The sequence below is a fragment of the Macaca fascicularis genome, chromosome 14 (genome assembly GCF_037993035.2).
Source record: "Macaca fascicularis isolate 582-1 chromosome 14, T2T-MFA8v1.1".
Lineage (NCBI taxonomy): Eukaryota > Metazoa > Chordata > Mammalia > Primates > Cercopithecidae > Macaca > Macaca fascicularis.
The window spans coordinates 4150575-4170219 of NC_088388.1; the positions used below are offsets into that span (position 1 = coordinate 4150575).

General features: G+C 50.9%; 1 protein-coding gene across 14 annotated transcripts in view; it reads left to right on the plus strand.

Moving 5' to 3' along the window:
- SHANK2 (SH3 and multiple ankyrin repeat domains 2) overlaps positions 1-19645 on the plus strand; it is a 666634-nt gene that overhangs the window by 617432 nt on the left and 29557 nt on the right. For 6 of the 14 annotated variants that reach the window (XM_074012927.1, XM_074012925.1, XM_074012926.1 and 3 more), the window contains 2 exons: positions 15519-15654; positions 16168-16248. In XM_074012927.1, the coding sequence (XP_073869028.1) occupies positions 15519-15654; positions 16168-16248 (217 nt within the window). Of the gene's footprint in view, positions 1-15518; positions 15655-16167; positions 16249-16507; positions 16530-17864; positions 17886-19645 lie in introns of all 14 variants that reach the window. The other 8 variants (XM_065527817.2, XM_045372321.3, XM_045372322.3 and 5 more) reach the window with 2 other exon arrangements.

The window sequence follows — 19645 nt, forward strand, 5'->3', positions numbered from 1 at the left end:
GCATTTATTTGCCATCTGTGTATCGTCGTTGGTGAGTTGTCTATTGATATTTTGCCCTTTTTTTTCACTCTGTTGCCCAGGCTGGAGTGCAGTGGCACCATCTCAATTCACTCTAACCTCCACCTCCCAGGTTCAGGCGATTCTCCTGCCTCAGCCTCCCAAGTAGCTGGGATTACAGACATGTGCCACCACACCTGGCTGATTTTTGTACTTTTAGTAGAGAAGGGGTTTCACCATGTTGGCCAGGCTGGTCTCGAACTCCTGACCTTAGGTGATCTGCCCGACTCGGCCTCCCAAAGTGCTGGGATTACAAGCATGAGCCACCATGCCCAGCCCCATTTTTGAATTCAGTTGTTTTCTTAGTGTTGAGATGTAAGAGTTCTTTTTGTATTTCAAATACCAGTCCTTTATCTGATAAGTGTTTTGCAAAGATTTTCCCCCAGTCTGTGGTTTATCTTTTTATTCTCTTCAGAGTGCATTTTGTAGAGTTTTTAATTTAAGGAAGTTCAACATCAATTTTGTCTTTTATAGATTATGCTTTTGGTGTTGTATCTAAGAAATCATCACCAAACTCAAGGTCACCTAGCTCTTCTCTTAAATTATCTTCTAGAAGTGTCATAGTTTTGCTTTTTACATTTAAGTCCATGATCCACTGGGGGTTAATTTTTGTGAAAAATTCCAGGTCTGTCTCTACATTCATTTTTGCATGTAGATGTCCAGCATGGCTTGTTGAAAAGACTGTCCTTTCTCCATGGAACTGCCTTTGCTCCTTTGTCAAAGATCAGTTGACTCTATTTGTGCGGGTCTATTTCTGGGCTTTCTATTCTGATCATTGGTCTATTTGTCTATTCTTTCACCCGTACCCCGCTGCCTTGATTACTGTAGCTGTATAGTAACTCTTGAAGTTGGGAAGTGTCGGCCCTGTGACTTTGTCGTCCTTCAATATTGTGTTGGCTATTTTGGGCCTCTTACCTTTCCATATAAACTTTAGGATCAGTTGTCAGTATTCACAAAATAACTGGCTGTGATCGAACTTAAGTCTTTTAGGGGCTACTCTGAAATATGAGCTGCCTTCCAAGGAACATCAGACATTTGATGAACTAATATGAAATACAGCCCAAAACAAACACACTGAAAATAACTGAAGGAACCAATATGCAGGAAGAGTAAGTTTAAGAAATGGATTATTAATATGCTCAGTGAGATCAAAGAAAATACTGCATCATTGAAATAAAAGTAGAATGTTCTTTCTGAAATGATCATTCAGAGAACAAAATAAGAGTTCCTGAAAATTAAAAATATTATAGCGGGTATTAAAAAAAATTGTTTTTGATACAGGTCTCGCTCTGTTGCCCAGGCTGGAGTACAGTGGTGTGATCATGACTTGCTGCAGCCTCAGCCTCAAGGGATCCTCCCACCTCAGCCTCCTGAATAGCTGGAACCACAGCCACATGCCACCATGCTTGGCTAATTTTTTAAAGTTTTTTTTTTTCAAGGAACAAGGTCTCACTATGCTGCCCAGCTGGTCTCAAACTCCTGGTTTCAAGCAATCCTCCCACCCTAACTTCTCAGAGTGCTGGGATTATAGGCATGAGCCACTGCTCCAGGCTGGTATTAAAAGTTTGAAAGATAGATTGAAAGATAAAATCGAAAAGAATTTCTCAGAAAAGAGAAAGATATGACCTTCGAAGAAGAAAGATAATAAAATTAGAAGGTCAGTCCAGAAGGTCTACTGTGTATAAAATAAAGATACCTCAAAGAGAAAATAAAAGAAATATTTAAAAAGTAATTGAATGGTCAGGCACAGTGATTCATGCCTGTAGTCCCAGCACTTTGGGAAGCCAAGGTGGGCAGATCACTGGAATCCAGGAGTTCAAGACCAGCCTGGGCAACATGGTGAAACCATGTTTCTCCACACAACATCATTAGGCGTGGTGGCATGCATCTGTGGTCTCAGCTACTTGGGAGGCTGAGGTGGGAGAATCACCTGAGCCTGGGAAGTCAAAGCTACAGCGAGCCATGATCACACCACTGAACTCCAGCCTGGGTGACAGAGCAAGACCCTGTGTCAAAAATTTAAAACAAACAAACAACAACAACAAAAAACAGTTATTTAAGAAAACTTTAAGCTGGGCACGGTGGCTCATGTGTGTAATCCCAGTGCTTTGGGAGGCCAAGGTGGGAGGACCACTTGAGGCCAGGAGTCTGAGACTAGCCTGGACAATGTAGCAAGACTCTACGAAAAAAAAATAAATTACCCAGGCATAGTAGCACATGCCTGTAGTCCCAGCTATTCAGGAGGCTGAGGCAGGAGGATCTCTTGAGCCCAGGAGTTCAAGACTGCAGGTGAGCTGTGATTGTGCCAGGCTGCACTTCAGCCTGGGCAACAGAGCAAGACCCTGCCTCTGAATTAAAAAAAGAAAAATACCTTCTAGAACTGAGTTTCCTGATGGAAAAGGATCAATAAGTACCCAGTATAAGAGAAGAAAATAGACACGCCAAAGCACATCAATACATTTCAGAAAATTCGGAACAAAGAGTCTCTCACAAAGTCTTCCAGTAGGGAGGAGATGGGCAGCAGAGAAGGAAGGCAGACTCCATACAACAGATCAAAACAGGAATGGCATCAGGTCCTTCACAGCTCACCTGGAAGCTAAGTGAAGCACAGCCTTCAAGATTCTGAAAGAAAAGTATTTCTAGCCTAGAAGTTTATGGCCCAGTATAGCATTTATTTTGGAGAATGTTCCATGCACACTTGAAAAGAATGTATACGCTGAAGTCGTTGGGTGGTCTAGAATTATCCATTAGGTCAAGGTGGTTGTTCAGATCATTTGTGTCTTTGTTTTTGCCTGTTTTGTCAATTTGAGAAAGGGGTATTAAAATTTCCTCCTGTGTTTGCGGAGTTGCCTCTTTCTCCCTTTAATTCTGTCAAATGTTGCCTCATTACACTGATACACTGTTATTAGTTGTGTAAACATTTATGATTGTTATATCTTCCTTATAAATTGCCTCTTTTATCATTCTGAAATATTCCTCTTCATTTCTGGTAATACTTTCTTGAAGTCTGCTTTTTAATAACAGCTTTACTGAGATACAACTCACCATAAAATTTAAGCTTTTAAAGTGCACAATGCAATGAATCTTAGTTAATTCACAGTTGTGTAACCATTAGCACAATCTATTTTTAGAACACTGTGTCACTCCCCCAAAAAAACTCACACCCGTTAGCAGTCATTCCCCATTCATCCCACCCCTGCTTTTTAACTATTATGAGTAAAAGCTGCTATGAACTTTCATGTACAGGTTTTTGTGTGGACGTATGTTTTCACCACTCTTGGCTGTATAAATAAGCATGGAATTTCTGGGTCGTACGGCAACTCTATGTTGAACATTTTGAGGAATTGCCAAACTATTTTTCTAGTGGTTGAAATCGATTTTGTCTGATATTAACAGCCATTCTACCCAGGAACTATCTTTTCCAATTTATTAACTGTCAGCCTCTCAGTGTCTTCATATTGAAAGTGTATGGAGAGCATCATTAGGTCTTCTTTTTAAACCGTCTTATAAGGCCTGATATTTAATTGGAGTTTTATCCTATGTGACATTTAATAGAATTGTTCATGTGGTTCCATCTAGGGTTACAAGTTTGTCTTCGGTTTATCTCCTTGGTTTGTTTTCTTTTTCCCTTTGTCTGCCTCATTTTGGATTATTTGACTATTCTTAGAACCTTATTTTAATTTATCCACTGGTTTTACGCTGTACCTCTTCACATTCTTTTAGCAGTGGCTCAGGGATTACAGTATACATTCTTAGCTTTCCATCATCTACTTAGAGTTCAAATAGTATACTTCATGTAAAATATAAAAACCCAGCAGCCATGGAGATGCGTCTTCTTCACTCCTGCCTCACTTTATTCTATAATTGTCATGCGTGTTACACCTACACACTTGTAAACCCCAAAATCAGTATTATTTTTGCCTAAAACAGTCATATCTACTCTAAAAATTAAGAGGGAAAATCGTCTTTTATTTTGTATCCAGGTGTTCACCATTTGTGGCACCCTTTGTGCCGTCCATAGATCCAGTCCCACTTCCCTTCAGCTTGAAGAATGTTCTTCAGCATTTCTTATAGTGCAGGCTTTCTGGCAACAAATAACTTGGTTATCATTTCTTTATGAAGGTCTTTATTTTGCCTTCATTCTTTAAAGAATTTTCACCAGAAATGGAATTCTAGTTGTTGTTGTTTTTTTACTTTCACCTGTTAAAGATGTTGTTCTTCTCCATGGTTTCTGATGCAGTCTGCCATAATTCAGTCATTTTTCTGTAGAGTGTGAATAATGTAAATAATTTCTCTGGCGGCTTTAAGATTCTCACCTTGTCTTGGGCTTTGAGCAGAATTGACTATAATGTGCCTATATAATTTTTTTAACATTTATCCTTTTGGGGATTCACAGGCTTCTTGAATCTATGAATTTTTGTCCTTCACCTACTTGGGGGATTCCTTGGTTATCATTTTTTCAAATATTTTTTCTGATTCATTTTCTCTGTCTTCTTTGATTCTAATTTTCTCCCCTTCTGGGACTCTCGTTAACCTTATGTTAGACCTTTTGACCCTTAATACTCTGTTCTACTTTTTAAAATCTTTTTTTCTCTCTTCTTTGGATTGGATACATTCTCTTGGTGTGTCTTCAAATTCACTGATGATTAGCTCTGTCATATCCATGCTGATGTTAAGCCTAGCTGATGCATTTTTTAATTTCAAATACTCTACTTCTAACAATTCCATATATTTTTAAAATTTCCTTGGGATTTCCTGTCTTTTATTCATTATAAGCCTATTTTCCTTTACCTAGTATTGTTATAGTAGCCGTTTTTTAAAGTCCTTGTCTGATAATTCCAACATCTGGGTCATCTCTGGGTTTGCTAAATAAGTTTGAGTTGTATGCCAAATATTGTGAATGTTATGCTGTGGCAATTCTGGATTATATTACATTCCTTTGATGGGTGTTAATGTTTTCGTTTTAGCTGATAATGAGTTTGGTTAAACTCAAATTGCAGCCTTTGTCTGACCTGCAGTGGCAGCAGCTCAAATTTCAGCCTTATCAGCAAGCTTATTTGAGTCTTCCTTACACACACAGCTCAGACATCAACCAAAGACCTAGGAAAAGTTTACACACAGAACATGAAACTACCCTTCTCTGGCTCTCTCTTTTCTGGAGTTCTCCCCTCACTCTGGCTGCTATGGCCACTGTGGACTGTATCCTCTAATTTCTATCAGAACCGCAGGTTTGAGCAGGATCTGGATTTAAAAAACAGAAACAAAACAAAACCGCAGGTGACTCACACCATAATGCATCCATTGCACAAAGCTTCTAATTTTCAACTCTCTTCTAAAATCTGCCTGTCTGTGTGCACTCTCCAGAACTTCTCTTCAGAGAATTCATTTGTTGGTTTGGGGGTGGGGATTGTACTCTGTCTAGATTTTATAGCTGTTACCTGCAGAAGAGTTAGTCTCAGGAATTTACCTATTACCCAGCCAAACTACCAATTAAGTGTACAGATAAAGCCATTTTCAAATAGTCAATGTCTCAAAAAATTATCTCCAAACTCCATTTGGGGAGAAGATACTGGAGGATGTCCTTTACAAAAAATGAGGTTTTTGAACCAAATAAACAAATGCGAGGAGTCAGGAGATCCAACACAGGAAAGAATCAATCAAAAGAATCCTGAGGATTAGAGTAATGGGGACAGCTGCTAGAAAACACTTAATCCTGGTTGTTCAGTGCCGATCAAAAGTCTTCAGGAAATATTTCTTCAGGAAGACAAACTTAAAATGGATAATGTATTTGAAAATTCTGAAAAGAGATTTACATAATTAGGGAAGCATTTGGATTTGAATTATTGTTAAATACATAGAAAAACCAACCAACAAACAAAATTATTTTGCTCTAGGGAGAACAAAATGTACAGGAAAAGACAAAGTAACCATAGTATACTATATAGTTTAAGCTATGAATACATTTGACATGGTCATGATGTAAATCCTGAATGGCGATCTAGTTAAAATTTTGATATAAATACATCTAGAAGATGGTGGTACTAGGAAAATAGTGGGGAGGGAGGATTTTTTAAAAAGAGCTAAATTAGTGGTTCTCAACTGATGGTGTCTTGACCGTCCATAGGACATTTGGCAATATCTGGAAACATTCTTGATTTTCATGCTTGGGGGTGGAGATTATTGCTGGCAGCTGGCAGGTAGAATTCAGGGACACTGCTAAACATCCTACAATGCACACCCACAACAAAGAATTAATTGGTCCAAAATCACCATAGTGCCACATTTCACAAGCTCTGAGCCAAGTCATCCTTTTCCATCACAGTGTGTCAGCAGATAATATCAAAAATGTAAATATCAAGTAGCAAAAATAGGTGTTCAAAGATGGAGTGATAGATATAAAATTAAATAGCTGAAGGCTCAGAGTGAGAAGTAAGGCTGGGTGGTGGGGTTTCTGTAAACTCTGTGTATGTGTATGTACAACTTTGATATTTTAAGTAACAATTTAAATGGAAGAAGATAATTATTTACAAGGAAGGCAGGTATGCCCATTCTTCACAGAAATTCCCTGGACTGTAGCTGATGACAGGGTTGGGTTCTTGCCATCTACCTGGATGTGGCTGTGATTCACTCACTGTAAATGTCTCCATGTCTGTACGTAAGGGTGATGCATGGATAGGCACATTACTCTTTTTTTGGAGTTAACTAGATCCATGATTTCTCAACAGTTTCTCTCAACTCCAAGGCAGTTATCCCCAGGAGCTTCAGTACTTACCCTGAGCCTTCTATAAATCTGGCAAGTGATCAAGCCATACCTTCCCCTGGTGGCAGCATTCCAGAATTGCAGGTCCAGGGTTTTTTGAGGGGCACAAAAAGATGCCAACCTGAGCATATGAGGAAACAGCAAGCATTTCACCTATTCTGCAGTTTCTGTCTCTGCTGTTTCTGTCACCACATGAGCAATTTCTGGCATCTGTTTTAAGGACTGTAGCTGGTTCCAAAGTCTCATTGCAGGTTAAATTGATTTTAGGTTTGTTTAAAGGCTGGGAAATTCTAAAGATCCCAAAGCTCTTTCTTCCTCTGTCTCTGCTGAACTGGGTAGGGAAATGTAACTGAATTATCCAGTCCTGCCTTGTTGCTTGCTGGTCTTGCCAATTAATTTTACATTGAGTTGAGTTGCCAGCCATGTGCCTTTGCCCCACTCTCCCCCATAGAAGTGTTGATGGGCATTGGGGCACACTGTTGGCATCCTCATGCCTCGTTGTTAAAGTGCTCACCTTCACACAGGGAGCAGGTGCACAAAAACGGAAAGCCACAGAGCGCACAGCTTTGACCTTGGTATGTTTCTTACTTTTGGGGAAGGACTTCATCCAAAGCTTGTTTATTTTGCAGAATAGGATGAGAACTTAAGACCAGCATGGTCAATGGGAAGTTGGAGCAGCCTCTTTGGTTGGGGCTGGCTCTAAGGCAGCAAGGAGTAGGTGCTGCCACTTCATGTAGCTGTGCAGCTTCTGTCCGGAAAATGGAGTCACACTTCCTCTTCACCGGGAAAGGGGAAGGCAGCTGGGAGCATGGGCTCCACCCTTTGTGTGCCCAGCCCAGGGAGGACTCCAGTAACCTCTAGGACTCACTGTGCTATGACTCGCACAAGGCAGAGACACTTCCCCTAAAGGTAGAAGACAGTGACATGGACCCATCCTGGAGGACACCCTCTTCCTGCAGACGGGTTCCCCCAGCTCCTGGACAGAGGAGCAGGGAAGGGAGGGACAGGATCTGTATCCAGAGGCCTCACAGACATCTGGGTCCAGTGGCAAAAACTTGGGGGTGGGGGGACTGGCAGAGGCAGGAAAGACAATCTCTTCTCAGGGACCCATATTACATGCCTCAGTTAGCCCTGCTAAAGGGGACAGTTTCGATAGGACCTCTGTGGTTTGGGGAAGGGCAGAAGCTCTGTTACAAGCAAGAGCGTGGGAGGGCTGTGGCCTCCAACCTGCACTGCCCACTCCCTCCCAGGGCTGCGGCAGTCATTTTCCAATGGCAATGCCTCTGAATTCCCACTCACAACACCCCTTCCCCCAGGACCTTTAAGATGCCCCAGCCACCAACCTTGACCCTGGGTTTGCTAACAGCAGCAGCAGCATCTGGGGGCTGTGGCCTTTGCATGCCAGAGCTGCCTTTGCCATCTCTGCAGGTCTGGGTGGACTGCGTCCCCAGGGTCTGCTCCTCCAGTCCCTGCCTCCCAGCTTCCCTTTAACTGAGACCAGTCACTCCTGGGTCACCTGCTGGCTGAGACACCTCCTCCCTCTCCATCCCAAGCCTGGTACAATATATGTAATTGCAGGGGATAGGAGATGGGAACTGTCCCTAAGATCCCAGAGGAGAAGCTGTGGCCAGTCTCCTGGGAAAGTAGGCACAGCTATGGTTTGTCACTTGAGTTCTTAGTCCATTTGGGCTGCCGCAACAGAATACACAGCTCAGGTGGCTTAAACAGCACTTATTTCTCCCAGCTCAGGAGACCAGAAGTCCAAGATCATAGCACTGGCCGGCAAACTGGTTTGCAGAAAGCCATCTTCACAGGATGCAAAGGGTTGCTCTAAGGTCCCTTTTATAAGGGCACTAATCCTGTTAACAAAGGCTCCGCCTCATGATGTAATCACTTCCCAGAGTCCCTGCCTCCCAGCCCCATCACACTGGCAGTGAGGGTTTCGACACATGGACTGGGGGGGGACACAGACACAGCCGCTGCAAGTCCCCAGCTCCCATTCGTGGCCAGCAGGGTGGGCTGAGTCAGAGCTGAAAGACAGGCAGGGTGAGGGGGCGGGGAGCTGAGGAAGGCTGCCCCGAAGGCCACAATGCTGAAGACCCAGGCAGAGCCACATGCCGGCTGGCCGCGCTCTGAGCTCCTACGAGGAAGAGTGCAGCGCTCCATGCTGGGAGCCCCTCCTCAACGAGATAAACAGGATTCGGGGCCATTTTTGCTCTGAGGCCAATAGCCAGTGTCCCCACACTGGGCCCCTGGGGGAGGTCATGGGACCAAGAGCCAAGGCTGTGGCCCAATCAGTGTACGCTCACATTGGGCAGTGCTGGAGACCTGTGCCACTGCCTGGGCAACAGCTGCTGCTGCAGGGGCAGGTGAGCCTCAGTGGGCAGCAGACAGAGACGCACTGTGGCTGAGGGCTGCTATAGAACAGTCCTCCGGGTGCTGGCCAAGAAGGCCGGGCAAGGCATAGGCCTGGTGACGGGGCACTGCAGGTGGGCAGCTTCGACCAGACAGGGACTCTCCCACAGCTCTGGAGGCCAGAAGTTTGAGATCAAGGTGGCAGTAGCATGGGTTCCCTCTAAGGCTGTGAGGGAAATCTTCCAGGCCTCTCCCATAGGAGCTGGCGGTTTCCTGGCAACCTTTAGCATCTCAAAGCATCACCCTAATCGCAGCCTTCATGGTGCCTTCTCCCTGTGTGCATGTCTCTATATCCAGACTCCCCTGACTCCCTTTCTTTTGAGACAGGGTCTCGCTCTGTTTCCCAGACTGGAGTGCAGTAGCACAATCAAAGCTCATTGCAGTCTCAGCCTCCAGAGCTCAGGTGATCCTTCTGCCTCAGCCTCCCAAGTAGCTGGGACCACAGGCACACACCAGTACACCAGGCTAACTTGTATTTTTTGTAGAAATGGGGTCTCACTATGTTGCCCAGGCTGGTCTGAAACTCGTGCTCGAGCAGCTTGCCCACCTCGACCTCCCAGAGTGCTGGGATTACAAGTGTGAGCCGCCACACCCGGCCCAAATTTCCCCTTTTCATAAGAACACTAGTCACCTGGGTCAGACTCACCCTAATGGCCTCTTTTTAACTTGCCTGTATCTGCAAAGACCCTCTTTCCAAATAAGGTCATGTTTTGAGATACTGGGGGTTAGGACTCCAGCATATAAATTTGGGCAGGACACAGTTCAGTCCAGAACAAGTGTTCGGGGACACAGAGATGATGCACCAGTAGGCAGGGTAGGGCAGGGGGCAGACTCTGCCCTGCCCCAGGACTTAGCCCTGATGGCGGCCTTAGGGGAAACTGGAGGGGTGGGATGTGGGGAGGGGTGCTGAGCATTCTGTCGGGAAAGGTCAGTGTGGGCAGAAGGTCGGGATGGATTATCTGTGCTCAGTTGAGGGGGACAGGGCAGGTGTGTGCCCAGCAGCATGTGGGCACCATTCACCCCCATGAGCCCTGGTGCCCTGTGGTGTTCCCGACAGACAGGCTGTCATTGCCTGAGGTCAGAGCCGGGGACAGGCTGTCAGTGCGGCCAGGTTCTCACCAAGGGGGCTTCCTGTCCTGGGCCTGTATGATGGAGGTCCCTGTGGCACACTCATGGCCTGTGCCCTCTTGGAAGAATCTAAACCACACCCTGGAGGGGTGCAGAGCAAATGCGTGTTGCAGGAGTTACTACCGGTCTGAGATCATTTGCAGAGCCTCTAAACACCCCGAAAAGTCACAAGCCCCACTCCTGCGGGTGCCTCCCAGCCCCAGCTGCTTTGGGGAAGTCGGCATTTTTAGTGCCTTGATGGTATTTAGAGTCTAATTACAAACGCGCGTCACTGGGACCACATGCTTGGTGCTGGAACTGGCTCTTCATTGATGGAAACAATGTGGTTTCTATATTAAGTGCAAGATTCGGAGCCACTTTCCTGGCTTTTGCAAGTTTGAGCTGGGGTCCCCCACAGACCCCTCCAGACCTCATGTCCATGTCTGTCCATTGGGCCTGCATCTAGGGTTCAGGGTAATGCAGAGTGGTGACAGGCAGGGTGGCCACCTGCCTGTGCCCTAGCACCCACATGACATTCCCCCATTCTGCCTCCTCCTCATGCTCAGAGAGGCTGTTGAAGGCCCCTTGTAGACATGCCTCTCCCTCTGCAGGGGAAAGATTTTGGTCACAAGGTGAATGTTTTTTGAGAGCCAAGCTCTGCCACAGGAGACTGGCTTGGGAAGCTTAGATTGATACAGGGCTCACCAGTCATCTGCAGCTTCCCTAGGAAATAGAAATCAATTTCATGAATGTCACCCGGACTGCTTTTGAGACCAGCAATGTGCAGAGTTCAATCTGTCCTTTCCCAAAATTCTAAATGCAGATGGCATCAAAGGCAGTGATAGCAGTTTTCTGTTTCACTGGTGGCTGGCAAGAGCCACAAATCCAATGCCCCCTCAAGCTGAGAAAGTGACGTCACAGCCCAAGAGGCTGGGGCAGGTGGGCACAGCAGCTCTCTCAGCCCCAGCTAACAGCAGGGGAGAGTGCCGCATGCAAGTGGGAGGCCCAGCTCCCCAAGTGCGAGGGTTCTGATTTTTCAATGAAAACTGAAATTCTAGACTTTTTATGCAAAGGTTTCATACTCTAAATTGTGACAGCTAAGTTGAAACTGACTGAGGCACTGTGTGGGTGGGATTTGACCCTTGGTAATCGCTGGATGGGGACCAAAGGGAACATCCTAGGATGTGTGTGGATGGTTTGAGGCCCTGTTGGCACCACATCCCTGCCCCCAAGTGCTTGCCAGGATAGGAAGCCATGCTGTTTACTGAGGACACCCCACTAGAGAGGCAGGTGTCCTGCCCACGGGCACCCAGCAAGCAACAGGGCCCCCACGGGCTCTGGACCCAATAATACGCTGATTCTGGAGGGGTGCAGGCCCACCAGGACCAGGGCTCTCCGGATACCAGCCCACCATGAAGCGGGAGGGAGGGCCCTCCAGGTGGGGCTGGGACTGCAGGGGAGCTCTTCCAAAGCAACGTTGTTTGGAAGTGGCTCATGACCTAGGAAGACCTGGGCGAGACAGATTCTGGAGGTCAGAGGGGCATCAGATGCCCAATAACTGATTCCAAACCTAGCTCCACCCCTGCAAGCCCTGTATGCCCCTTTGTCATCAGCTTTCAGAGAAAGCCAAGTGATGTTTCCAGGGCCCATGGGAGCCTCATTTCCTCCCAGCTGTCCTGAGCAGGTCCTGCCATTTGCTGCAGTCTGCTGAGGGCAGCAGGTCTATAAGGGGTACAGGGGACAGAATAAGGAATTGGGGAGCCCTGCTGATTAGGAGTTAGGTGGAAACAGCAGCTTCTGCAGACTCAGATACGAGACATCACATCTGGGCAGCCAGCCTGCCCCCGTGCAGGAACAGCTCTGGCTGGGGCAGCATGACTGTGTGGAGGTGTCGCCAGAACGTGCACCCAGGCTGTCGGCTACAGACAAGGAAGGTGCTGGGGCCACCAAGGTCCTCGGCCCCACAGCCAAGCTTCCTGAGAATCCCCCATGAGTGGCTCATTCCCTGAGAGGCCCTCTGGTCCTTTTCCTAAAACACAGTCTCCCCTACCCAGAGAAGAGTAATGTCTGTTTCTGACACTTCCGAGGAAAAGGGCTCTCCAGCCCCTTGACCCTTCCAAGGCACAGGAACAAACTTCTCCCCCAAAAGTGGCCAAGGGCCAGCTCTGGCCAAGATCATGGAAGGACAGCATCAGCCATCACAAATGAACCACAGGAGATTCTGGAGGATGAGGATTCTAGGGAGTGAGCCCAAAGCCGTGATGCTTAGCAGGCCGCAGTCGGAGGCCACATCCCCAGCCCCTCCCTGCCTAAGCGGCCGGGCTGCTAGAGTCCCCATCAGCCCAGCGAGCCCTCAGTAGGCCCCAACTTGAGCCTGGCTTCTCCAGTGACCCATCCTCGTGCCAGTCCCATAGTCTCCCCAAGCATCAGATCCAGAGAACACCCCACAGCGGGTGGCAGGAGTGAGCAGGCAGTAATATGCACTTTCTTGGTTGGAGCCCCCTCAAGGCCTGGCACTGGGGGCCTGCCCAGAGCAGGGAAGCTGGTCCTAGTCCATCTCAAGGTGGGGCCAAGTCCTCCCCTCTCTACCCAGACCCCTGGGGATCTAGTGGCCGGGCAGCTGGGGGCTCCCTACTGTCAGGTCTTCTCACCAACGTCTCACACACTGGCCTCGTGACTCCTGAGCCGGGGCAGCCTGCCTCCTCCATCTCAGTTTGAGGCCCCAATGTCTCGGTGCCCCCCACATGTGTTTGGTACCTCATACTCACAGCTGCTTCAGTCACATGTCTCATCTCTGCATTGGACCTCAGCACTCCCTGGCCCATAACCTCACCCTGGCATCCTGGGCCCAGCTCTCAGGCCTTTTCTGAGCCCCCGGCCCCCTAACTGCTTCCTTGCCTATTCCCACCCCAGGACTCCGCTTCACACTGCTCTTGCCTGGTGGGTCCGGGCCTCTGTTCCGTCTCCTTTTACTTGGCTCTGCCTTCTTAGGTGGTACTCAGCCACCTGAAGTTATGTGTTCACTTCTTTGTGTGTTGGCCAAAACTCCCTCATGAGGACGCAAACTTCCCACAGATGGAGACAGAGACAGCTGAACTGCCTGTGCCTCATGGCTTTTAGTGGTACCAGGAACAGAGACACTGGAATGACTGAGTGAATGAATTCCTGAGCAACAGCCGCTGCCCAGGTGTGCCGATTGGAGGGGAGAGAACCAATATAACGTGTGGCTTGTGTTCGGTTGCCTGTCTGTACCAGAGCAGCAAGGGTCCTGCAAGCTGAGGTCTGCCCTCCGAGAATTCTCGGCATTCTCTTCCTTGATCTGGCTTCTTTACTTCCTAAATCCATCTGCTTTCCTAATTACATTCTGAGAACCTCAGTAAAAGGGACAGCCCCAGGAGTCACCTTGCAAAGACCACTGCCGCTGTAGGTGGGCCTCTCTCCCAAGGCCCCACTAGGATGGTCCTGCTCCCAAGACTGTATCTTCAGGGCGGTTCAGGGTGATCAGCTGTCCAGTGGGCCCAGGACATTGGATACTCACTGCTGAAACCGGGCAGGTCTGAGTACATGGGAATGAGCCGGTCCCACAGCAGAGACTGCAGAGCAGCTGGCGTGGGGACTGCCCTGGCGCCACTGAGTCCTCCCTGGGCTCGTCACAGCTCTGCCTGGAGGAGCTCTGCAGCCATCTTGGAGGTGACTGAAACTGGCACATCCTGGGCCTGTCAACAGTATGGGGAGCCGGGCGGTACCTGCTTCTATCCAGCTCTTACATGGGTGTTGGATTTGTGAACATCCACCAAGCAGCACACAGGCTTTACGTTTTCTGTTTGTGGCTACACCAGATGTTTAGTTTTTGAAAAATCCATAGCACGAGGAGGATATACGTACAGCGCAGTGTGGCTGGTGAGGGCATGACTTCTTGGCTGTTGTTTGCCGTCAGGTTGCTTTTCTTTGTTCAAAGGTGGTGCATAAAGTAGCTGTAAACTTCACCTTCCCGGGCTTCCTCCTCCCTGCCGCCACCTAGAGACAGCTGCCTTTGGGCTGCGCTCCCATTCAGGAGCTGCTGGGATGAAGGTGCCAGAGGCCCCCTGTGGAGCTCAGTTCCATGGGCAGGGGTGGGGCTGGGGCCTTTTCACAGCAACATTTGAAAACCACTAAGGGTTATTCCTGCAGTAGCCAGGGTGGGCAGTGTCAGCCCAGACGCCCACCCAGTTCCAGTCTCTATCTGTCGGGTTTTCCTCTGGGAGTGGCGTGGGGCTGGGAGGCAGAGGCCAAGGCCATCTGCTGCTGAGCGTTGCTCAGGGAGGTGAGAAGAACAGACAGCAGAGGGCCAGGGCCCAGCTCCACCTCTGCCTATGGGATGGCACCCTGAGTCCGTTCCTACTTCTGTGCCAGGTGCATTTGCCACGGCAAGAACAAATGGGGCAGAGGAGGTAACCGGCTCCTAAAGGGACCAAGAGCTCCTCAACTGCAGGGCAGTGGCCACAGCGTGGCAGCCTTGGGGGTCCCCAGCCTGCCACTCACCTTCCCAGGAGTACTGGGGCAGCTAGCTATCCAGGCCAGAACGGGGACAGGGCCCTCACTCTGTGAGCGCCCTGCTGGGCCAGGCTCTTCTGCCTTCCCAGGCCTCTGGAGCAGGAGAGCAGGGAGGGAGTGGGAGGAAAAGGGCCGCGTCAGTGTGATGTGCGTTCCCAGAATATATGAGAAGCAATTAAGCGCCACGTTTCCTCCTCCTGTGAGGATGAAAAGCCTGGCGCTGCAGCCCAGCCCTGGAACTTGCCTGTCAGGCTCTTCACATGCCGTCTCTTGGTGGCCGTGAAAATTGCCCCAGGCCTGTAAGAGTGAGCACGTGAGGATGCTCAGGTTAAATAGGAATCAGCCCTTCCTCCGCAGCAGCTGTGGAGGACTCAGTGGAGAGCTGCAGTGTCACAGGAGGGCCTCCCCGCCTCCCCTGGCCTGCCCTGGCCTCCTGAGCCAGTTAAGTGACCTCCACAGTCACAGCAGCATTCATTCTGGTTTCCCCAAAAGCACCTTTGCTTCCAAAAAGATGACGATCTCACTCCCCTCGCTTCCCTGCATTCGCCCCCCTTTTAGGAGCCCACATGTCTCTGCCTTGGGTGGGTGCTGGCTGTCTTCTTCTCCGCTGGCTCTCACTGACGCCATCCTCCCCGCCTTCCCACAGGTTAACAATGAGAATGTTGTCAAAGTCGGCCACAGGCAGGTGGTGAACATGATCCGGCAGGGAGGGAATCACCTGGTCCTTAAAGTGGTCACGGTGACCAGGAATCTGGACCCCGACGACACTGCCAGAAAGAAAGGTACATGCCCCACATTGCCCAGCTCCAGCCTGGGGCCCTACCAGGGGTGGGTGGGGGTGGGCAGGACAGCTGGGGGGCAGTGGGCCCTCTCTCTAGCTGATTCCACACTTCTGAGAGCCCAGGAACAGGGACAAGACTGGAATTTGCCGCCAGAGCCCATGACAATGACTTGGGGCTCACAGGCTGCCGGAACCATCCGTGCCCCACCAGGAGTGCCCTTTTAGTCACTAGCAGGGGTCCCTTCCGCAGGCTTCCGACTCAGTGTCCCGTCCCCTCCCTCCCCCTGCCCAGGCCCACCCATGAGAGGGCAGCCTCTGCACTGCAGTTCAGAGATACAGCAAGATCCTCCTGAGCACCAGTCCTTTCCCATCATAAGCACACCTGCACAATCCCTGACCACCGCAGCCAAACAGCCTGAGACCCACCTGCCAGCCACAGGGCCACTGCTGGCCTTATTCCTATGTCTGGAAACATGGTCTGGTGTCTCACACCCATCTCTCCTCTGCCCTCCAGCTCCCCCGCCTCCAAAGCGAGCACCGACCACGGCCCTCACCCTGCGCTCCAAGTCCATGACCTCAGAGCTGGAGGAGCTTGGTAAGTCGCACACCCGGCCCAGCCCCATAGTCGCCATGCCTGTCCCTGAGCTGCCCTTTGCAAAGCAGCAGGCTGTGCATGACCCCATGCTTGCTCGCTACCCCCTTCCTGCCCCTGTGCCCAGACGTGTGTCAGGAAGTGCCCCTGCATGCCCAGCAGCCCCACGTGTGCACCTCCCTCGGAGCCTCGCGGGGAGTTGTTGCTAGTCCTGCCTTTCCTCTTTTCTGTTTATCTAACATTGTTTTGTTTTGAATTTTTGGGCCTCTCACTAGTGGATAAAGGTAAGCAGCCCCACTGGGTCCCCAAAGCAGCTCCCCCTGCTGTCTAGGGCACCCCCACCAACATCCATCTCAGTCCAGGCCTCAGAGGCCTGCGCGAGCTGCTCCCCATGTGGCTCAGACCAGAAGGCTCCATCCTCCGGGGATCTGTGTAGATAGCATGGGCTTGGCAGAGCAGTCTGGTCTGCACAGCAGGCCTAGGGAACTCCCGGCACCTTTGTATAAGGTCTGCAAGGAACAGAGAGAGGCTCTGGCCCTCTGACTCCATCTTGGAGACAGGGGAAGGGCGACAAGCAGCCACGTGGGCCATGCTGGCCACGCAGGATCCTGTTCCGGGGAGTCACCATGGAGCCCAGGGACACCTTTGGAAAGAGGGTGGTTCTGAAACACACAGAGATGGCATGTGGGTGGAAATGTTTGCTCCACTGGAGCACAAATTGGAGCTAGTGAAGGCAGCTTACATGGGCACGGAAAAAATGAGCCCCTGCCCAAGGCCCACGGTCCAGTCCAGCTGGCCCAGGAGGTTGAGAGCCAAGCCCCGACCGGCACTTTCACTCACAGGCCCTGTCCTCCCTGCACTCCTGGCACAGGCAGCTTTCCCGAGAGGGGTCTAGCAAGTGCTGCCACAGTGGTGAAGCAGTAATCATCCTTCCTCGGCCAAGGGTGCTGAGGGTGGCCAGGCCGCCTCTCACAAGGTTCTGGGCTGGAGTCTGAGGACGGGCATGAGGCCTCAATCCAAAATAGCAGCCCTGCAGTGGCACTGCCCCACCCACCCAGAACTAGTAGTGCCCCGCGTGGGAAACCCACTTCCACGTGCCCCAGCCTCACAGTCGATGGAGGAGGTGGCCAGCCTCCAGGCCCTCTCCACAGAGGCCTGTCCTGGGGCTCCCCAGAGAGACAAACCCAGCAGCTCTCATCTTTCCAAGGGGTGCTCCCGCGAGCTCAGCTCAGTCAAGAAACAAAGGAATGAGGCAGGAAAGGCCACAGGTGCGCTCTGAAGGCTGGTCCCACCACCTCTGCTCATGTCTGCTCTGAGAACTCATCCCCCACTTTGGCAGGGTGCTGGTGGGACCAGAGGTGCTGAGGAAGAAGGAAAGCCCCTTTCCACTGCCAGGCAGTAGGTTAACGAGCAGGGCAGACAGGACAGAGTTGTGCGGGCAGCCAAGGTTTGCTGCTCCGTGGATAGCGCAGCCTGCGTTTGCAGCGTTCCAGACAGCCCCTGCCCCAGTGCCAGCCCAGCCTGCTCCTGAGGCGCCCGGAGCTGACAAGGCCCGAGTGTAGGCTGCGGGCGGGCGCTGCATCCTGGTGGCTCACGGCGCTCCCCTTTCTGTTTGCAAGCCTCAGTCCGGAAGAAGAAGGGTAAGGGAGGCCCGGTGTCTGTGTCAGCCCCCTGCCCATCACCCCCCCGTGGAACAGAAACCTCCTTTGTGACGCCGTGCAGTCTTGAGTGTGCCGCAAAGCCTTGTGTTGCCTTCTCCCACCGGGTCCTGCCCGAGGAGCCCCACCCTGGAGCACATCCGTCTGTCTGTTCTTTCTGCTTGGCTTCTCCTGTCTGTGATTCCCCAGCGTGTCCTGTGTTTCTTCCCTGACCTGTGTTCACATCGTCATGACCGTGAAGCTGGCAGGACCCCTGTTTGGTCTTAGCTGGGCAGCCTTCAAGCTCTGTCTGTGAGGCCTCCCGGGGCCTGAGTCACATGGGGCTCCCTGGATGGGGGGTTGCAGGCGAGCAGAGCCCCTGGCTGCATTCCTGACCCTCGGGAACCCTTTGTGGTGGGCAGCAACTGCCTCCCTTTAAGGCCCGGAAATCACCCACTCCCCAAGAGGCTGCCCTGTGCCCCGTGCCTGGCACTGGGGGGAGAAGGGAGCAGGGTGAGCTCTTTGGCTACACCTCCCCACCCAGGGCTGGTGTGGAGTGGGAGACTGGCAATCACCATGGAGTGGGCAGGCGGACCGCAGGCCCCGGATAGACTCGGGTTCCCCTTTTCACAGCAGCAAGCACATTGGGGGATACTGCTCGCCTGCTGCTGGACACAGCTCCCCCAACAATTAAAAGCAGCACTCCCAGCTTTTAATTCATCTCTTGGAGTTGGGAGGACCCTAGCATCTGGCCAGAGGCACTGGCCCTAAGGCAAATCTTAACTGTGTCCCAGTCATGTTAGATGAGAATGGGTGAAGTGGGCGTAGAACCACCACCGCCTCCTCCCCTGGCTGTCCCTGCCTACCGCCCCCGCCTGTGTCATCCCAGTGGCCTCTGTGCAGCAGCCCCGGGCTTGCACCAGCATCCTACGGCTGCCCAGAAAACTCCCAGCAGGCTTTCTAGGCCCCGTTGCTGCGCCGAGGATGTGGACGCCCGGGATACAGAATACCCTTCTTTCTATGTCGTGCAATTACGTTACTGTGTGAACGCCCCTTCAATCCAAGGCCAAACCCCAGCTCACAGGAATGGCCCTCTATTCATCACCTACCCGAGGAAGACGCCCGCACCACAGGTGCCCATGGACCCAGTTGCCAGAACAGCGCGGGACAACAAAACTCCCTTGTCAGGGAGAACAGTTCGGGACTCAGGTGGCTGAGCCGCTGTGGGCGCCTGTGGCCTGCTGGGACCTGGCCCCATCCACACTGCACTTCTCCCCCACTGTGGCATCAGAAGATAAGAGTCACAGCCTGCACGGCCAGGAGCTCCAGAGAGAGAAGATCCACCTCCCGTCTGAGCAAGAGAACCTGACTACAAATTTGAGCTTAAATGCCCCAGAGCCCCAACCCCAGCTATAATGGGGGCAGGGGTGGGGGCAGGCAGACCCCAAAGGGACCAGCAGCCGTGGCCTGGCCTGGTCACACTGGGGGGTCCAGCTGGGGACTGAAGACACCGAGGGGTACTGACAGCCCCTGCCTCCCGGGCCATGAGCACATCCCATGGTGCACATGCGAAGTGTGGAGCACACATTGGGTGTGCAGCAAATGCTCCAGGACCCTGGTGCTGCCTCCACCCGTCTCTGGGAAGACTGGCCTCTCCTCGGAAAAAGCACTCACCACACTCCAGAAAGGCATGTGGAACAAAATCCAGAAAGGCATGTGGAACAAAAGTCAGGCCTTTGCAGTTGTATTGGGTTGAAAAGTGA